We start from the raw sequence: 15,132 nt of genomic DNA, 5'->3' as shown, positions 1-15,132 counted from the left end.
TTTAGTAAGGTGTGAAAGTTTGTCTTTCCAGGGTTAGCAACTAGGGGTGATAGCTATAAAAGCTAATTTGTCTTCTTGTCTGTGTTTTAAACTATGAGAGCATCTCATGGCCATAGTAGGAATGAAACTTGCCTAGTCACCAACCTCCCTCCAAGTTTTGTCTGGGCTACAACATCCCAGCCCTGTTAATATCCGCATAATATTTTTTGTCTTCAATCATTTCCCAAGCATTATTGTTTTATATGGAAATCTCTAAATATTTTACCAATCTTCTTTCTTAAGCACAGAAACAAAAACTTTGTATAGAACTCTAACACAAATATGATAATGTCAAAATAAATTGCCTTTATTACTCCCTATGCATGACATTTTTGTGCTTATTAAAGCATATGGTCATCCAAAGTAACAGTTGCCTTTTCTAATATGTGAAAATGGTAACATATTTTTTTTCTGTTTTATAAGTTACATTGTTTAATTTTTTTTCAAACTGCTAATTGATTATCATAGTTTTGGCAAAATAAGGTATAATAAGGATAAAGTATAATAAGTAAATAAGGATAAAGTATAATAAGGATGTGGCAAAATAAGGTATAATATTACTTTTGAACATTTACCGTATTTTAAAACCTTATTTCAACAGTTCCTTGTCTGTCTAACTTTACTGCACCAATGGGAACAGTGCTTTCTCCTGATTACCCAGAAGGGTATGGAAATAATTTAAACTGCATCTGGACAATAATCTCTGATCCAGGGAGCCGGATACATCTTTCTTTTAATGACTTTGATCTGGAATCTCAGTTTGACTTCCTTGCCGTTAAAGATGGTGACTCTCCAGACTCCCCAATTCTTGGAACCTTTACTGGGGCTGAGGTGCCTTCCCATCTTACTAGTAATAGTCATATTCTGCGACTGGAATTTCAAGCAGACCACTCAATGTCGGGACGTGGCTTTAACATCACTTATAACAGTAAGTTTATCTTTTTCATATAATGTATTTCTACAATGTAGAGCTAGAAGGAATCACGTAAACCAGCTCTCTTCCTCCACAGAAAAGGAAACTTGAACAAATCATATATATGTAAAATTATGCCAGGGATAGTCATTTAGTTCTTGATTTCCAACCATATTTTACTCCCTATTGTGTCATTTCTCTGTGAGAAGCCTGATATTAAGAAAATATGTTTCAAATATTATGATAGCAGCCAATATATTAGTTCATTCTATTAAATCTTATAAGCATAGGATCAAACCTACTGTATATCATATACTTTGCTCCATTATTGGTATGCAAACATATAAAGGAGATACAGCTTTCTTTCAAAATATTCATAAACTGGGGCACCTGGCTAGCTCTGTCAGTGGAGTATGCGACTCTTGATCTTGGGGTTGCAGTTTTGAGCCCCATGTTGGGTGTAGAGTTTACTTAAAAATAAAATCTTAAAAAAATAATAAAAAACAAAATATTCATAAGCACATAGGGGATCTTAAACAAATAATGAAAGCACAGAGTTATAATTCCAAAGACAAAATTCACAAGGCTGCAGAAACATTACAGAGCAGGCAATCATTAACTTAGGGGCAGCAGACCGCTGAGCTGATTTAGCAAAGCCACCATGGGGGAAAAGCACCTTAGAGATTAAGAGTGTCATCTCTATAGTGAAACTATGCAACTTCAGATCTTGGCTCTGCTCCATTTTTAGGTTTAATAAATGAGCCTCAGTGTTCTGATCAGTAAAACCATATTTGGGGGGCGCCTGGGTGGCTCAGGCGGTTAAGCGGCTGCCTTCGGTTTGGGTCATGATTCCAGGGTCCTGGGATCGAGCCCCATGTCGGGCTCCCTGCTCAGCAGGGAGTCTGCTTCTCCCTGTGCCTCTGCCTCTCCCCCTGCTTGTGCTCTCTCTGTCAAATAAAGAAATAAAATCTTTAAAAAAAAAAAACACATTTGGGTTTCTGTAAGGAATCAATTAGATGATGCGTGTAAATAATTTAGCATAGAGTATATGATACCTAGTAAATGCTCAATAAGCATTAACTGCCATTGTTTAGTTGCCTTCTGAACTATTGCCTTAGCATCTTATTTAATTGTATTTATTATGTTGCTTAATTTTGAGATTTCTTTAAGATTATTTAACTATTGTCTGTCACTCATATTCTTTGTATTTTTCTGAAAAAAAGGTATAAAGATAGCAAAAAGAGGAATCATATGAAAGAGAAAATATCTTAGTACGTTAATACACTTATATACTAATGCTTCTGTTTGCAAACATTTCCTAAAGCCATAGAATACTGGTGACTTTTCTTGTTTTTTTTTTTCCCTTGAAGCTACCACACTCTGTCAGATACTGACCAACTTGATGAGTTAATATTTGTGTCATATAACAATATGATTATAGTTTCTTGCTTTTTTTTAAAAAAAAAAGTCATCTCTAACCTCCACCCCCGCCCATTCAGTGCTGAGTTTTGACAATAAGTAACAAAAAGCAGTTATTGCCTTTTCAAAGTGTCACTGGTGGTGAAGTTGTCAACATGTAATTGCACATCATTAAAGTTAAATTAGCTGTGATGTGTCACACAGACTGCTGTGTAAAATAGTTGCTTTATCTGAAAGTCCTTTGAAAAATATTTCATATATATGTATAAAGATATATATATGCACTTATCCATCTATAATTTTTATTTTATCTTAAACATGTATTATTTTTAACTTTAATGTTTATGGTACCTTCAGGGTATTATGGAAATATGTCTCCTTGTCTCTTGTTCTGTTTCTCAGTAAATAATTTAATCCATCATATGCAAATTATTATATTTAATTTTTCTGCTAAAATTATATTTTTCTGAAATAAATACCTGTCAGGCATTATATATAGGAACCACAAGGCTTAATCAGTTGAGGTTTTTGGGTGTTTTTTAGCACAACAAAAAACAATAATTAGAAAAATATATATACCTACAAAATATATTTTATATATTTTAGAAGTTACCTTAGTATTCTTCTGTACTGCCAAACTTAAAAATGAGGAGGATGAATAATAAAAGTTTTATAATTTATGAACAATATCAAAGGGATGATTAGTGAGAGAATTTAAAATAACTTCATGTACTTATGTAGCATGAATATAATAATAATTGTAAATACCTCATAAACTATGTTTTACACATTCAGACTTTGCTATTTTAAATGTTCTTCCATTTATATTGTGCTAATTTAAATATTTATGGTACATACTTGGCCATCCAGATGAATAAAGAGAGAAATTTGGAGGGCTCATGTAATCTATAATTTTGAGAGATTAAAATATGCACGTTGTCCCTACAGTTCTGTTACTTGCTAAGGCTAGGCTAAATATAATCCTGGGAGACACAAAATAAAATAAGAAAGTGGCCCTGAACTCAAGAACTAACATTCTTTTGAGACCTGAGACAAAAAACCCAACATAAAATGTTGTTTTTTTTTAAAGATTTTATTTATTTATTTGAGAGAGAGAATGAGAGAGCGAGAGAGAGCACATGAAAGGGGGGAGGGTCAGAGGGAGAAGCAGACTCCCCGCTGAGCAGGGAGCCCAATGCGGGACTCGATCCCGGGACTCCAGGATCATGACCTGAGCCGAAGGCAGTCGCTTAACCAACTGAGCCACCCAGGCGCCCTAAAATGTTGTTGAGAAAAAATTTAGTCAGAGCAAGGGATACATTTCAATCCTATCTCTGTGACCTGAGGCCAGCTACTTATCTTTTTCTGAATCTCATGTTACTCTTTAGAGCTCTAAATGTTAAATGAGATTATAACATTTCCAAAGCTCCTATCACTGCCTGAAACATGGTAATTGCAATAGTTAGCTCCCTTCCCTTTTCCTAGATGGCAGAAAATAGATGACAAGTGGAAAATTATAAAGAAATTTTAAGACTTTCATACCAGTTTGGAACCTTTCACTATAACCTCACAAGACTGTCTCTCCATACCAAAGAGTGAATCACAAGAAAAGTTTGCAATGAGATGTCAACCTGCTCTGTATTCAGGATAATTGGAATTCTGGCTGGTATATACTGGTAATTTTTACATAGTCTATGCCTAATGATCTCCAGAAATAGGCAGAAATAATTCTGTTTTGAAGTTTAATCTTAGAGTATATAATTCATATTTTTATTTTTTTTTATTATGTTCAGTTAGCCATCATATAGTACATGATTAGTTTTTGAGGTGTGTTCAATGATTCATTAGTTGTGTATAACACCCAGTGCACTGAGTATAATTCATATTTTAAAACAATCACACCTATTTACATCACAGGCAAACAGGTAGGGTCAAAGGAGAGCCTCCAATTCTATATATATATATATATATTTTTTTTTTTAATAAATAAAGGCTTTTCTAGAAATAAACATAACCTTTTTTAAGATCAGTTTTTCTCACCCCAAGTATATAAGAGTCCGTCTCATACTGCTTGTTTGTGTGTTTTTTGTTTGTTTGCTCTTCTCAAGCATTTGGACATAATGAGTGTCCTGATCCTGGAATACCAATCAATGCACGGCGGTTTGGGGACAACTTTCAATTAGGAAGTTCAATTTCAGTTATTTGTGAAGAAGGATTTATTAAAACCCAGGGAACAGAAACAATTACGTGTATCCTTATGGATGGAAAAGTAATGTGGAGTGGACCCATTCCAAGATGTGGAGGTAAGTGCCATGGCCAGTTAAAACTATAACCCCATCATCATTACACAATGGAAACCATCGCAGGGAGTGCATCGTTTACCAGGACTGTTGTAAACTTTATCTTAAAATACGACTTAATATTGTACATTAAACATATATAGTTAAACAAATTACACTTAGTGTTTCATGTTAAAATAATTTTTTAGAAACCTTTTTAGAAGTCCCCTTTTAAAAAAGAGCTCTTATCAAAAGATATACATTAATAAATGGTAAATCTTGGTTGTATGTACAAATTCTCTTTGTAGAGTTGTAGTTTAGTATACTTTATATTTCTAGTCATCCTTTTTCATGGTATTTTAACTATTCACAGTATAAGCATTTAATTTTCAAAAACATGTTAACAATGGGGCACCTTGGTGGCTCAGTTGGTTGAGCGTGCGACTCTTGGTTTCAGCTCAGGTCATCATCTCAGGGTTGTGAGATCAAACCCTGTGCCAGGCTCCATACTTAGCGGAGAGTTTGCCTGAGATTCTCTCTCTCTCTCTCTCTCTCTCTCTGCCCCTCCCGCCAGCACTCGCTTGCCCTCTCTCTCTCAAATAAATAAATCTTTAAAAAAATGTGTTAACAATGATTAATTGAAATAAATAAATTTATGCTGGAGCAGCCATTATTTAAAATGTATAATTTTTGTGGGCATAGTTTGCTAAACACTTTTTTTTTTTTCAATTTTGATTTGCTCAATAAGATGTAGTCAAGAAAGTTCAGGGCAATATATACATGTATGTAATTTGCGTATGTGTTTATGTGGTGGTGTGTGTGTATGCAATGTTTGAAAGTTTGTATCTTTGACTATATACATTCATATAAAGTCACAAATTATATTGGTAAAAAGAAAGGATGAGCCTACCTAAAAAATAAAATATACCAAGTATAGTGTTTCAATTTAGAATCTATAGGAATGTGTGTATGAGGTGTGGAGCTTTCATTTAGAATTGTCACAATACAGGGCGGCTGAGTTGCTCAGTCAGTTGTTTCTGCCTTTGGTTAGGGTCGTGATCCCAGGGTCCTGGGAGCGATCCTGGAGTCTGGCTCCCTAATCAGCAGGGAGCCTGCTTCTCCCTCTCCTTTCTGCTTCTCTTCCCAATGGTGCGAGTTCTCTCTCTCTCTCTCTCTCTCCCTTTCTCTCTCTCGTGCTCACTCTAATCCTCTCTCCCTCAAATAAATAAATAAATAAAATCTTAAAAAAAAGAATTGTCACAATGGGAATTAACATTCTGTATTCTGCTTTTCTCCTTCCACTCCAGTACCCAAGGCTACACAGTTATTTTATTTAAAAAGATATAGAAGAACTTTTACTAAGGAATAGATAGATTGACCAGAGCCATGAAACACCTTTTAACAGATCACCGTGTAATGATTAGGTGATGATTTTTTTTTGCATTTTAATTAATTAATTAATTTATTTATTTTGATGTAGTGTTCCATGATTCATTGTTTGCATATAACACCCAGTGCTCCATTCAGTAAGTGATGATTTTTAAATAGTTTCTTGTTTTTCTCGTTTTCCTAATTTTTCTTTTTACCTGTGTCCAAACTCATAATGGAAACTTTTTTCTGGTTTTTTTTTTTTTTTTAATTTCTAGCTGATAAATAGAGAATATTTAGTAGATAATTCTCAGAAATATAACAGACTTCATTGACTAATACAGCATTACCTATAAATGCTGCCATTCATTGAGTTAAACATTTTCAGACCACGCAATTATGTTTTCCTATTAGCCCCTTCAATTAGCTCCTCCCTCCTCTTCTAATCGCTTTCTCATTTGTAATATCAGGGGGCTGAACTAGATGACTTCATGGGTTTTTTTCCAAACCTCAAATGTTATGGGCTTAGTAGAGGCTACCCTAGCAATGGCTATGACTGTGCTATTATGTTAAAAAAAAACATAATGGAGTTTCACAATAAAGGGCTGAAATAAAAAAAAGAAAAATGGAAAGTAATGTTCATTTTTGCTTCCCATTATACTTTGCCCCTGAGCTCACTCATTTTTTTAACCATAGTTCCTGACCCAAATTTGGGGAATCGGTCAGGAAAGCCTACATTAGTATTTGAAGGAAAAGTAGGAGATGGGAGAAATTTCATTTCAGGCAGAAGGAATGTTACTGGTTCGATGTACCGGAGTGGAGGACAGAGGGCCAGAGGTTTGATGGATAACCAGCGGGGTGCAGAAGATGGCCTGCTTTGTAAATGATGCTAAATGGTTTAAAATTATCCTGCGGCCAGCAGAAAGACACTCCAGCCCAGAAGTGACATGATCCGAGCCTCTCCCTCTGCTGCCCCGGGAGCTGTGTACAGTCCAGTGACATCTCTGGGCATTTGAGTCTGGTTGGATCCTCCCCTGCTTAACTTGGTGTTGGTTTAGAAGGAGCTTGTTTCCTAGCTGAATGGGGAGGTAAAAATAATGAGCTGGACATCAACAAATCATTTTATGAATCACTGCTTAATTTGAGAGCAATTTTAGCGAGATTTTTTTCACTGTGAAAAAGGAATGGTTTTTAACTTTCAAAAAAGGGTGAAACAAATCTTCCAAATTCTAATTTGGTACAGGCCAATAGGCTCTCGAGGCATCCTAAAGAGAGCTTTGCGAAGTTTCCAAAGGAAAAGAATATGTTTTTCTGCGTGTATGAGTAAAGTTACATACACGTGGCTCACCTACCAATTTCTGGATCTAACCCCAACGTGGGAACATGACTAAGAATAAGGTTGGAGACAGGGAAGGCAGAATCGGAGTGGGCTGGAAGCGATCTTACTGTGGCGCTTGCCAGGTCACCTGCCATATCCCAGGCCATGTCACAAGGCAGTTTCCACCCAATAAAGCAGACCGCTGTCAACCCCTGTGTAACTCACTCTGGCCGGTTTAGTTTCTGAGACTGTAATTAAGGTTTGTAAAGATTTCCTTTAGTTTTAGTTTAGCCTCAATTCTACTTAGATGTAAACAACAAAAGCCTGAGACTAGCTGAGGAAAACTTCTTTCCTAATGCGTTTTTTTGGGGTTGTTGTTGATCTGTTTTTAATCACCCTTCTCCTTCCACCATCCCCAAGCTGCCATGCAGCCCTTCCCATTGACACAAAGAACCATGTCTGAGAGCCCTCTCTGCCTGTCTTCTTTGTCCTTTAGACTTTCCATATTTTGACAGAAAAGTTTTGCTTATTATTTCTTGCAATTTATCTTTTAGGGCACTATTACGGCCTTCAATACAGACTTGATGTTTTAGCTAAATTTTTTTTTATCATCGTATTAAATATTTTATATGGATGAAATACGTACATGTGTATGTTCTGATTAATACAGATAACTATTTATATTTTAGCTTGTTAACACAAAATGTTCCACAATTAAATGCATTGTTAAAAGTTGCTCGGATGTATGGATTGCCATGTTAGAAAGTGGGTAGTTGCTCGTTTCAGTCAGGATTTATAGAGCAAGGGAAGTCGGTACAAAATGTTTCAATAACAAGACACAAAGCTTCAACCTCTTTAAAGATTGCCCTCTCCCTCCACACCCCACCCCCGTCAACTGCAATTGTCTAGAAGTTTAGGCATATTGGCAAATTAGTAATCCACCCGTGTCAACCAGTCTTCAACCCTAAAACTGTGGAACATCTTTGAAAAAAGTGAAAGGAAATGTTTTATCAGTCTTGGTCCTTGAATAAGGATTGGTGAGAGGAAGGAGAGAAATGAGATCATAATTTGTTGCAGTTCTATGATCCCACAGCTGAACTTGGATTCATTTCAGGTAGCTTAAATGCAATTGTTGGACATAAATGGGTTATACATTTTATTCACTGACCTGAAGTTCACCACTGATGTATTAACTAAGGATAGATTTAGGCTATCTTTGTGAAAATTTGAACCTCTTTCTCTAGAATGGGTTGATCAAATTTCCTCATGAGGAAGAAAAATTAGAGGCATTCTAAAGCCTTACAGTCTTTCAGTTTTGCTAATGGAAAACAAAATACATTAATTACTGTAATCAGCATTGAAATCATTCACTTTGAATTCTACAAACTGCTCGCCTAACTCAGTTGAGTGACGATCAATGACTTCTTCACTTACACTTAGACTGTCACCTGAATATAACTGGCTGTATCTAGGGCCAGTCTCTGCATGGTGTCTCCTTCAAAGATATATCTTACCGCTGTGAATAGTGTAGATGGTTATCATAGGTCTACTTTAATGGTCTGACATAGGGATTTTCATGATGTGCCATGAAAGCTTCCTAAAAATCCTCTTCCTCTGTCTCCACCAGTTTCCCACTCATAACAGCTGCATAAACACTCTCCCCCTTTTGCCCTGTGGTCCCCTCAAGACCCCTCTGGCCTCACATTCATTTATTTTTCCACACAGCCCAAAACCCTGTTGGGCAACTGTGAGCCTCCTCACTAAATTCAACCCTCAGGAAGTGCAGTTTTCTTTTTAGAGTATTTTCCCTTGGATTTTCTCCATTCCATATGCCTTCTTTCTTTCTCCTAATACAATCAGAATTTCTCTCAGGTGCCCCTGAGGGCATTGTGAGCCTTGCCCTGTTTCCTTCAAAGTCCTTTCTACCAGCCTAGGTGCTTGGAAATTTGGAAAAGGGGGAAAAGGAGCACAACATTACTGTGTTTAGATTTATTTCTCTCTTCACCTGGATGTATGAATGTATCTTCTGAAATATGGGTAAGATGTTGCTTTCCCTTCATTCTTTTTCTCAAGGGAGTAGTGTGCAACTAGATTTCCTTCACTGTACCAAGCAATGCAAACTGGAGCCATCCCTAACTCTCAAATCCTAGAATCTTTTTCTCGGTAAAATCCCAGAGCATTTCTAGTTTCTGGAATGTTCCTTGTGAACATTCTGAATATTCTGCTATACAGAAGACAAAATTCAAGGTATAGTATTTGAATCAGAGAGGTTTCCTTATTGGGCTTTGGGAAACTCACTGGTCTCTGACCACCATATTCTGCCTGTCCAAATGCCAGCTCCAAAGTGCTGAGACATACCTGCCTTATTGTCCGTACCTCAAATGATCTGAGCATCATTAGGTTCATGAGTCCTTTTGTAGTAGGGTTTATGCATGTGGTCATTTGGTCAATTGGCTATAAGTCCACTCTGATGTGAACTTGTTACTTCTGATCCTCCCATCTGTTCGTACCTTTGCCTAGTGGATGTCTTGCTTTTAACCCTTTATAATGAATTTATCACATACCCAGAAAATGCTGTTCCAGCATTTGCACGCAGCTCAGATTCATCTGGATATTCATATTCTCCAGGGTGGTGAGCCTGACTGCCATTAGATGGAGGTTTTGATGGATCTGTGTCCACAAATAGTACCTAATGCCCATTGCTATAGATCAGGAGTCATAACCTCAAATGCTTACAGGAGCAAGGCAATTACAGAAGCAAATTAGTTGGGCTAAATGGAACAAGCTGCCCTCCTAAGGGGGAGATGTGATTTCTCACTTTTTATAGAGAGATGGTTACAAAATAAACACTTCTCTTTTTGACATCAATAATAATAATAATAATAAATAACACAAGAATGATATCATTGACAGCTGATGACAGTGTTCCCATTAGCCCTCACAGTTCCTTCATGCACACTAGAAAAGGGCATTTTCCAAGAGGAAAATGGCTTGAACTAGCGATTACAAAGGTCACTTTAATTTGAAATCCAATAGTAGCAATCAATCCCTTGGGGAGGGTGCCAGGCCAATAGAGCAGGTCAGAAGGTATATATCAACCTCTCCATTTTGAGAAAGCACTCCAATGTCTCAAGAAATTGGTTGGACTTACCTAAGAATCACTCTCCAGATAGCTATACCATGAAAAAATGTTTTGAGTTCCTCCTATTTGTGAATTTGTGTAACACTGTTCAAGTGCAATCCTCTAGCACCTAGAGTCTAGGCTGGAACATTCTATTCTGTGAATAGAGCACTCTCCCCCAGGTTGTCATTTCAATCTAGAATAGTGTCTACAATGTCGTTTTGGCTTCGCATTGGTATTGTGCTCATGTCTGATTCTTTTTCACCTTTTGGTACTACTTTTTTTTTTTTTCTAATAATTTAGCTGCTCATATGGCTCAATTGTGTGGTATGATTTGATTCAGGTGGACTCAGGAACTATCCAAGTTATTCAGGAAGCATTAATAAATAACAGGATGTTTGCTTTGTTTTTCTTTAAGAGTTAAGATATGAACATTTTATGCAGTACAGTAAATAGAAAGCTTCCCAAATACCTTCCTAAGCCATCTCTTCCCCCATCCTCCCATTCGAGGGAATGGTTACATGTAAAGATCATCATCACCATCATCATCATATCTCTCTCTCTCATGCTTACACACACAGTCCTATCATCACTAAGCTGTTCTCTACCTTCCTATTTTCCCTGTCTCAGCCCCATGCCCTTGCTGACATGTATGTAGCCCCTTTCCTCCACATTTAACCCTTAGACTAACACAAGACCTATTCATTCTACTGTGCTCTGCCCCCAGGAAAGATTAGTTCATCCCATTCTAATAGTTTCAGTTGAGATTTTATCTCCTTGGAAGGTTGGTAAATACAGTTCTCTACCTCATTGTAAGAAATTATGCATTAGTTTAAAAAAATGAAAAAGGAGAAAGATCAAGTTTTTGACACATCTTTTCAAGCTATTCTCTGGGTTGCATTTCTACTTTATGAATGCCTGCTTCTGTATTTGTCAGTAATAAACCAGCCAACGAATCCCAAAAGAACTTGAAAGAGATACCATGCCATGAGACTTAAAATAAAACAAGAAAGTTCTCTTTCTAGGTGTCAAGCAGTGAGTGCTAAGTCATCTAGAGTTTTCTGTTTTAGAAAGCAAGACAGTTGGACATAAATTAAGTCTCCTATCTTTGTTGCAGTCATAGAAGGAAACTGTTCCTGGGTATGATGATTTACTATTCATTGGTGAATGTCACTTTTTTAAAGCTACTGAACTCAACTTATGTAGACTGAAAGATGAGAAGGATTTATTTACAGACCAAAAATGAGAGTTGAGTTAAAATATATTCAATATTTTGTTATAAAACCTGAAGTACATACCATTTACTTTTTAAAATCAAATGTTTCTTAATACTTTAAAGCTATAATTATTTAACTGTTTGTGGAAAAAATGTTAGTCTAAAAATTATATACTTTATTAAATTTCATTTTATTAAATATACCACTCAAGCTCATTTTAGTCTCTCTTCCTGGTTTCTCATCTCGATGATCTCTGTATGTTCCAGAGCTAGGTCTTAAATATTTTCCCCCTCTCTATTTCCAGAGCTAGGTCTTGAATATTTACCCCCACTCATTCTATGGGTAACTGTCATCCAGTCTCTAACTTTAAATAATATCTATGTGCTGATGTCTCTCAAATTTGCATCACTAGCCTAGTTCTTTGCCCTGAAGTCCAGACTCATATATTCAACTTCCTACTCAACATCTCCACATAGATGTTTAATAGGCATCTCAGGGGCGCCTGGGTGGCTCAGATGGTTAAGCATCTGCCTTCAGCTCAGGTCATGATCCCAGGGTCCTGGGATCGAGCCCCACGTCGGGCTCCTGGCTCAGCGGGGAGCCTGCTTCTCCCTCTGCCTCTGCCTCCCCCCCTGCTCATGCGCTCTCTCTCTCTATCTCTGTGTCTCAAATGAATAAATAAAAAAAAATCTTAAAAAAAAAAATAGGCATCTCAAACTTAACCTGTCCAAAACTGATCTGCTCTCCATCACTCCAAACCTGCTACTGTCACAGACTTTCACCATCATCATTAATAGCTCCATTCTTCCAGTAATTCAGACCAAATTTCTTGGAGTAATTTCTGATTCCTTTCTTTCTGTTATAACCATACACAATCCATCAGAAAAAAAAAAAAAATGTGTTAGTTCTACCTTTGAAATATGTTCAAAACTCATCTAGTTCTTACTTCCTCCACTGCTGACATCCTGGTCACAGCAACCATTAACTCTGGCCCAAATTACTGCAACAACTTCCTAACTGGTCTCACTGTTTCTGCCCTTGTCCCTATTCAATTCTGTAGAAATGATTTGTTGTCCCATTCACCTGTGTCCATTGATTAATTTCTTCATAGTCATTTCTCCACTGGGACTCAGAAGGGTTCTGATGCATGTGCACTATCAGCATGTCTCCTTATTTTTACCTGGGTTTTATCTCCCCTGCTCTCTGTGCTGTAGCTAGCAATGCCCTCTTTGATCTAAAGCAATCCCTTCAACAAAAATGGAAATAGAATATTGGCCTTCTGGATTATATGGTCATGTTCTTGAATATAATTAGGGTATAATACATTCATTGAACTGCTTTATAGATAAAGAGGATTACATTTAATGAAATACATTGGAAGAGTCAGATGTATGCTATTGGCTCAAAGCTGTTGATTTAATTAAGACACCAAGTTAAGACTAACTGAAAGAAAAGTTCCCCTTCCTTGTGGAGACTCATAATATTTAATAATATTATCATTTAGCTTCCCTGGCTGACAAGAAAATCTTTAGGAGCAAAATGAATGACAAGGATAATTTTCTTGTAGCTTTGGTATTGGCAACTTAGACGCCCAGCTAAGGAGAAAAAAGTCTCAATACCCACTCTATAAAATAATAACAATAATAAATTGAAGTCCAGATACCCTCTTCATGGCTAATTAAGTACGCTCTAACTGATTCATCTCTCTCAATCATAACCTCAGGCGCCCCACTTCCAATTTATATAAGCAGCAAAAAGAAAGTAAGGGAAATCAAGATCTAGATTGATCAATCTATTGATCTATCTATTGATCTATCGATCTATCTATCTGTCTATCATCTACCTACCTGTCTGTCAATCTATCTGAAACCCCTGAAGTCAAAGTTGTTCAGTTTTTTTATCTCCCTATAAGAAGGAGGATACTAGTCTTTTTCTCTTCAAGCCAAGTTGAGGGGGAGGGCTTTAGAAGAATCCCTCATAAAGAATGGAGTTGCCTGGGAGAAAGAGAAATGAGAATCCCCAGGTAGATATCTGATTATATAGTGTGGTACTTGCTGGTCTGTTCTCTGTGCTGATTGAGTAAGAGGAAGAAAATTGACAGATTGAAAAGAAGGAAAACTGTCTAGTTCAAACAATTTGGCAAGTCAGTGATGTCAATTTCCTATGCATCAAATGAATACCAAAGAAGGTACCTGAGCTTCACCACCAAGTGAAGGAAACCCAACAACCTGAGTTGTTGTAGGGTATACTGCCAGGGATGGGAGTGAGGAGGTGACTGGAAGAGGTTGAGCTTCTCTGATAACAGAGAATTAAACAGTGAGAAGCCACCTTTCCCCACTCTTGGCCTTTCCAAAGGACTCATTTATTCTCATGGAGAACAAATATTTTCCATATCTGACAAATGGAAGGCATCAAGGAAGAGTCAGGGTAATGAGGGATACGGCAATAGCCAGGAAAGGACTGACAATACCATCTATCCCATCCCAGCCCTAACAGACCACAGGCAAAAGGACCTAAAAGGAAGAGGAAGGAGATAAGATGAGGGGGAGACTATTCTAAGTGCTGAAGTGAATGGAGGAATGAATTATCAGCAAGTGCTAGTCCTCCATCAGCACCCTCCTCCCCATTCTCTAAGCCTCTCAGGCCATTGCTCAAGGACGCATCTTGGGTAGATGTATGGAGAAGATAAGATAATAATTTTGCTTTGGACTGGACCAAGTTTTTTTAATACTGAAAGTGATGAGAACGTTAGAGGATCTGCCCAACTTTTATTTAAGGAGATGGAGATTCGGCAGTGCATTTTTGAAGGCAGTAATTAGAAGGAAGGAAGAAGGGAAGAAGGGAAAAGAAGGAAGGAAGGAAGGAAGGAAGGGAAACCCATTTTTGTTTTTGTTCCATCAATTTCAGAATGTACCATAAAATGCTTACTCAAGCAAGAACTTCCTTGCTCTCAGCAGAGAACACCCTGCATAACCATGGCTTATTCTCCTTCCTACTCTCTAATGGGGTATCTGAGAATATTCCTTGAGTGAATAGGATAGGACTGAAGTCCCTGGAGAACTGTTTGGAGGCAAGGCTAGATCCACATGCCTGATGAACTTTCCCTTTGAGGATAAGAGATTTTCTCTTGAACTCAATTACCTCAAAGGATAGGAAACCCTTCTCATTCACAGATATTGCATTCTCTTTGGAGGGAGTTCTTCTGAGGGAGCAATTAGAGTAACAAGCTGATGCATAGATCAGAATTTATTTGTGGTTCTCATTGAGAGAATGTGCATACATCTAAAAATAAACCCCACTTTTAATTAAATGTTAACATAGTATTAAATTCCATTCTCCTGGAGGGCTACCACAGGGAAACTGATGTAGTCGCAATCTGCAGGGTTTTGCTCCCACTCTCTGTGGAGCTGAGTCTGGGAGAAGGGTTGAAGGGGTTATGGAGATGAAAGAAGGTACAG

The 15,132-nt window shown here is 37.3% G+C and overlaps 1 protein-coding gene across 7 annotated transcripts in view; it reads left to right on the top strand.

Annotated features, from left to right (window-relative positions):
* Window positions 1–15,132, top strand: part of CSMD3 (CUB and Sushi multiple domains 3) — a 1,192,082-nt gene that overhangs the window by 766,522 nt on the left and 410,428 nt on the right. For all 7 annotated transcript variants that reach the window (XM_032415697.1, XM_032415696.1, XM_032415695.1 and 4 more), the window contains 2 exons: window positions 641–967; window positions 4,480–4,674. In XM_032415697.1, coding sequence (XP_032271588.1) covers window positions 641–967; window positions 4,480–4,674 — 522 coding nt within the window. The remainder of the gene's footprint in view (window positions 1–640; window positions 968–4,479; window positions 4,675–15,132) is intronic.

Source organism: Phoca vitulina, unplaced genomic scaffold (assembly GCF_004348235.1).
Source record: "Phoca vitulina isolate PV1807 unplaced genomic scaffold, GSC_HSeal_1.0 scaffold18, whole genome shotgun sequence".
Classification (NCBI taxonomy): Eukaryota; Metazoa; Chordata; class Mammalia; order Carnivora; family Phocidae; genus Phoca; species Phoca vitulina.
Note: the sequence above shows the minus strand (reverse complement) of the source record. Positions and strands in the feature narration are given on the sequence as shown.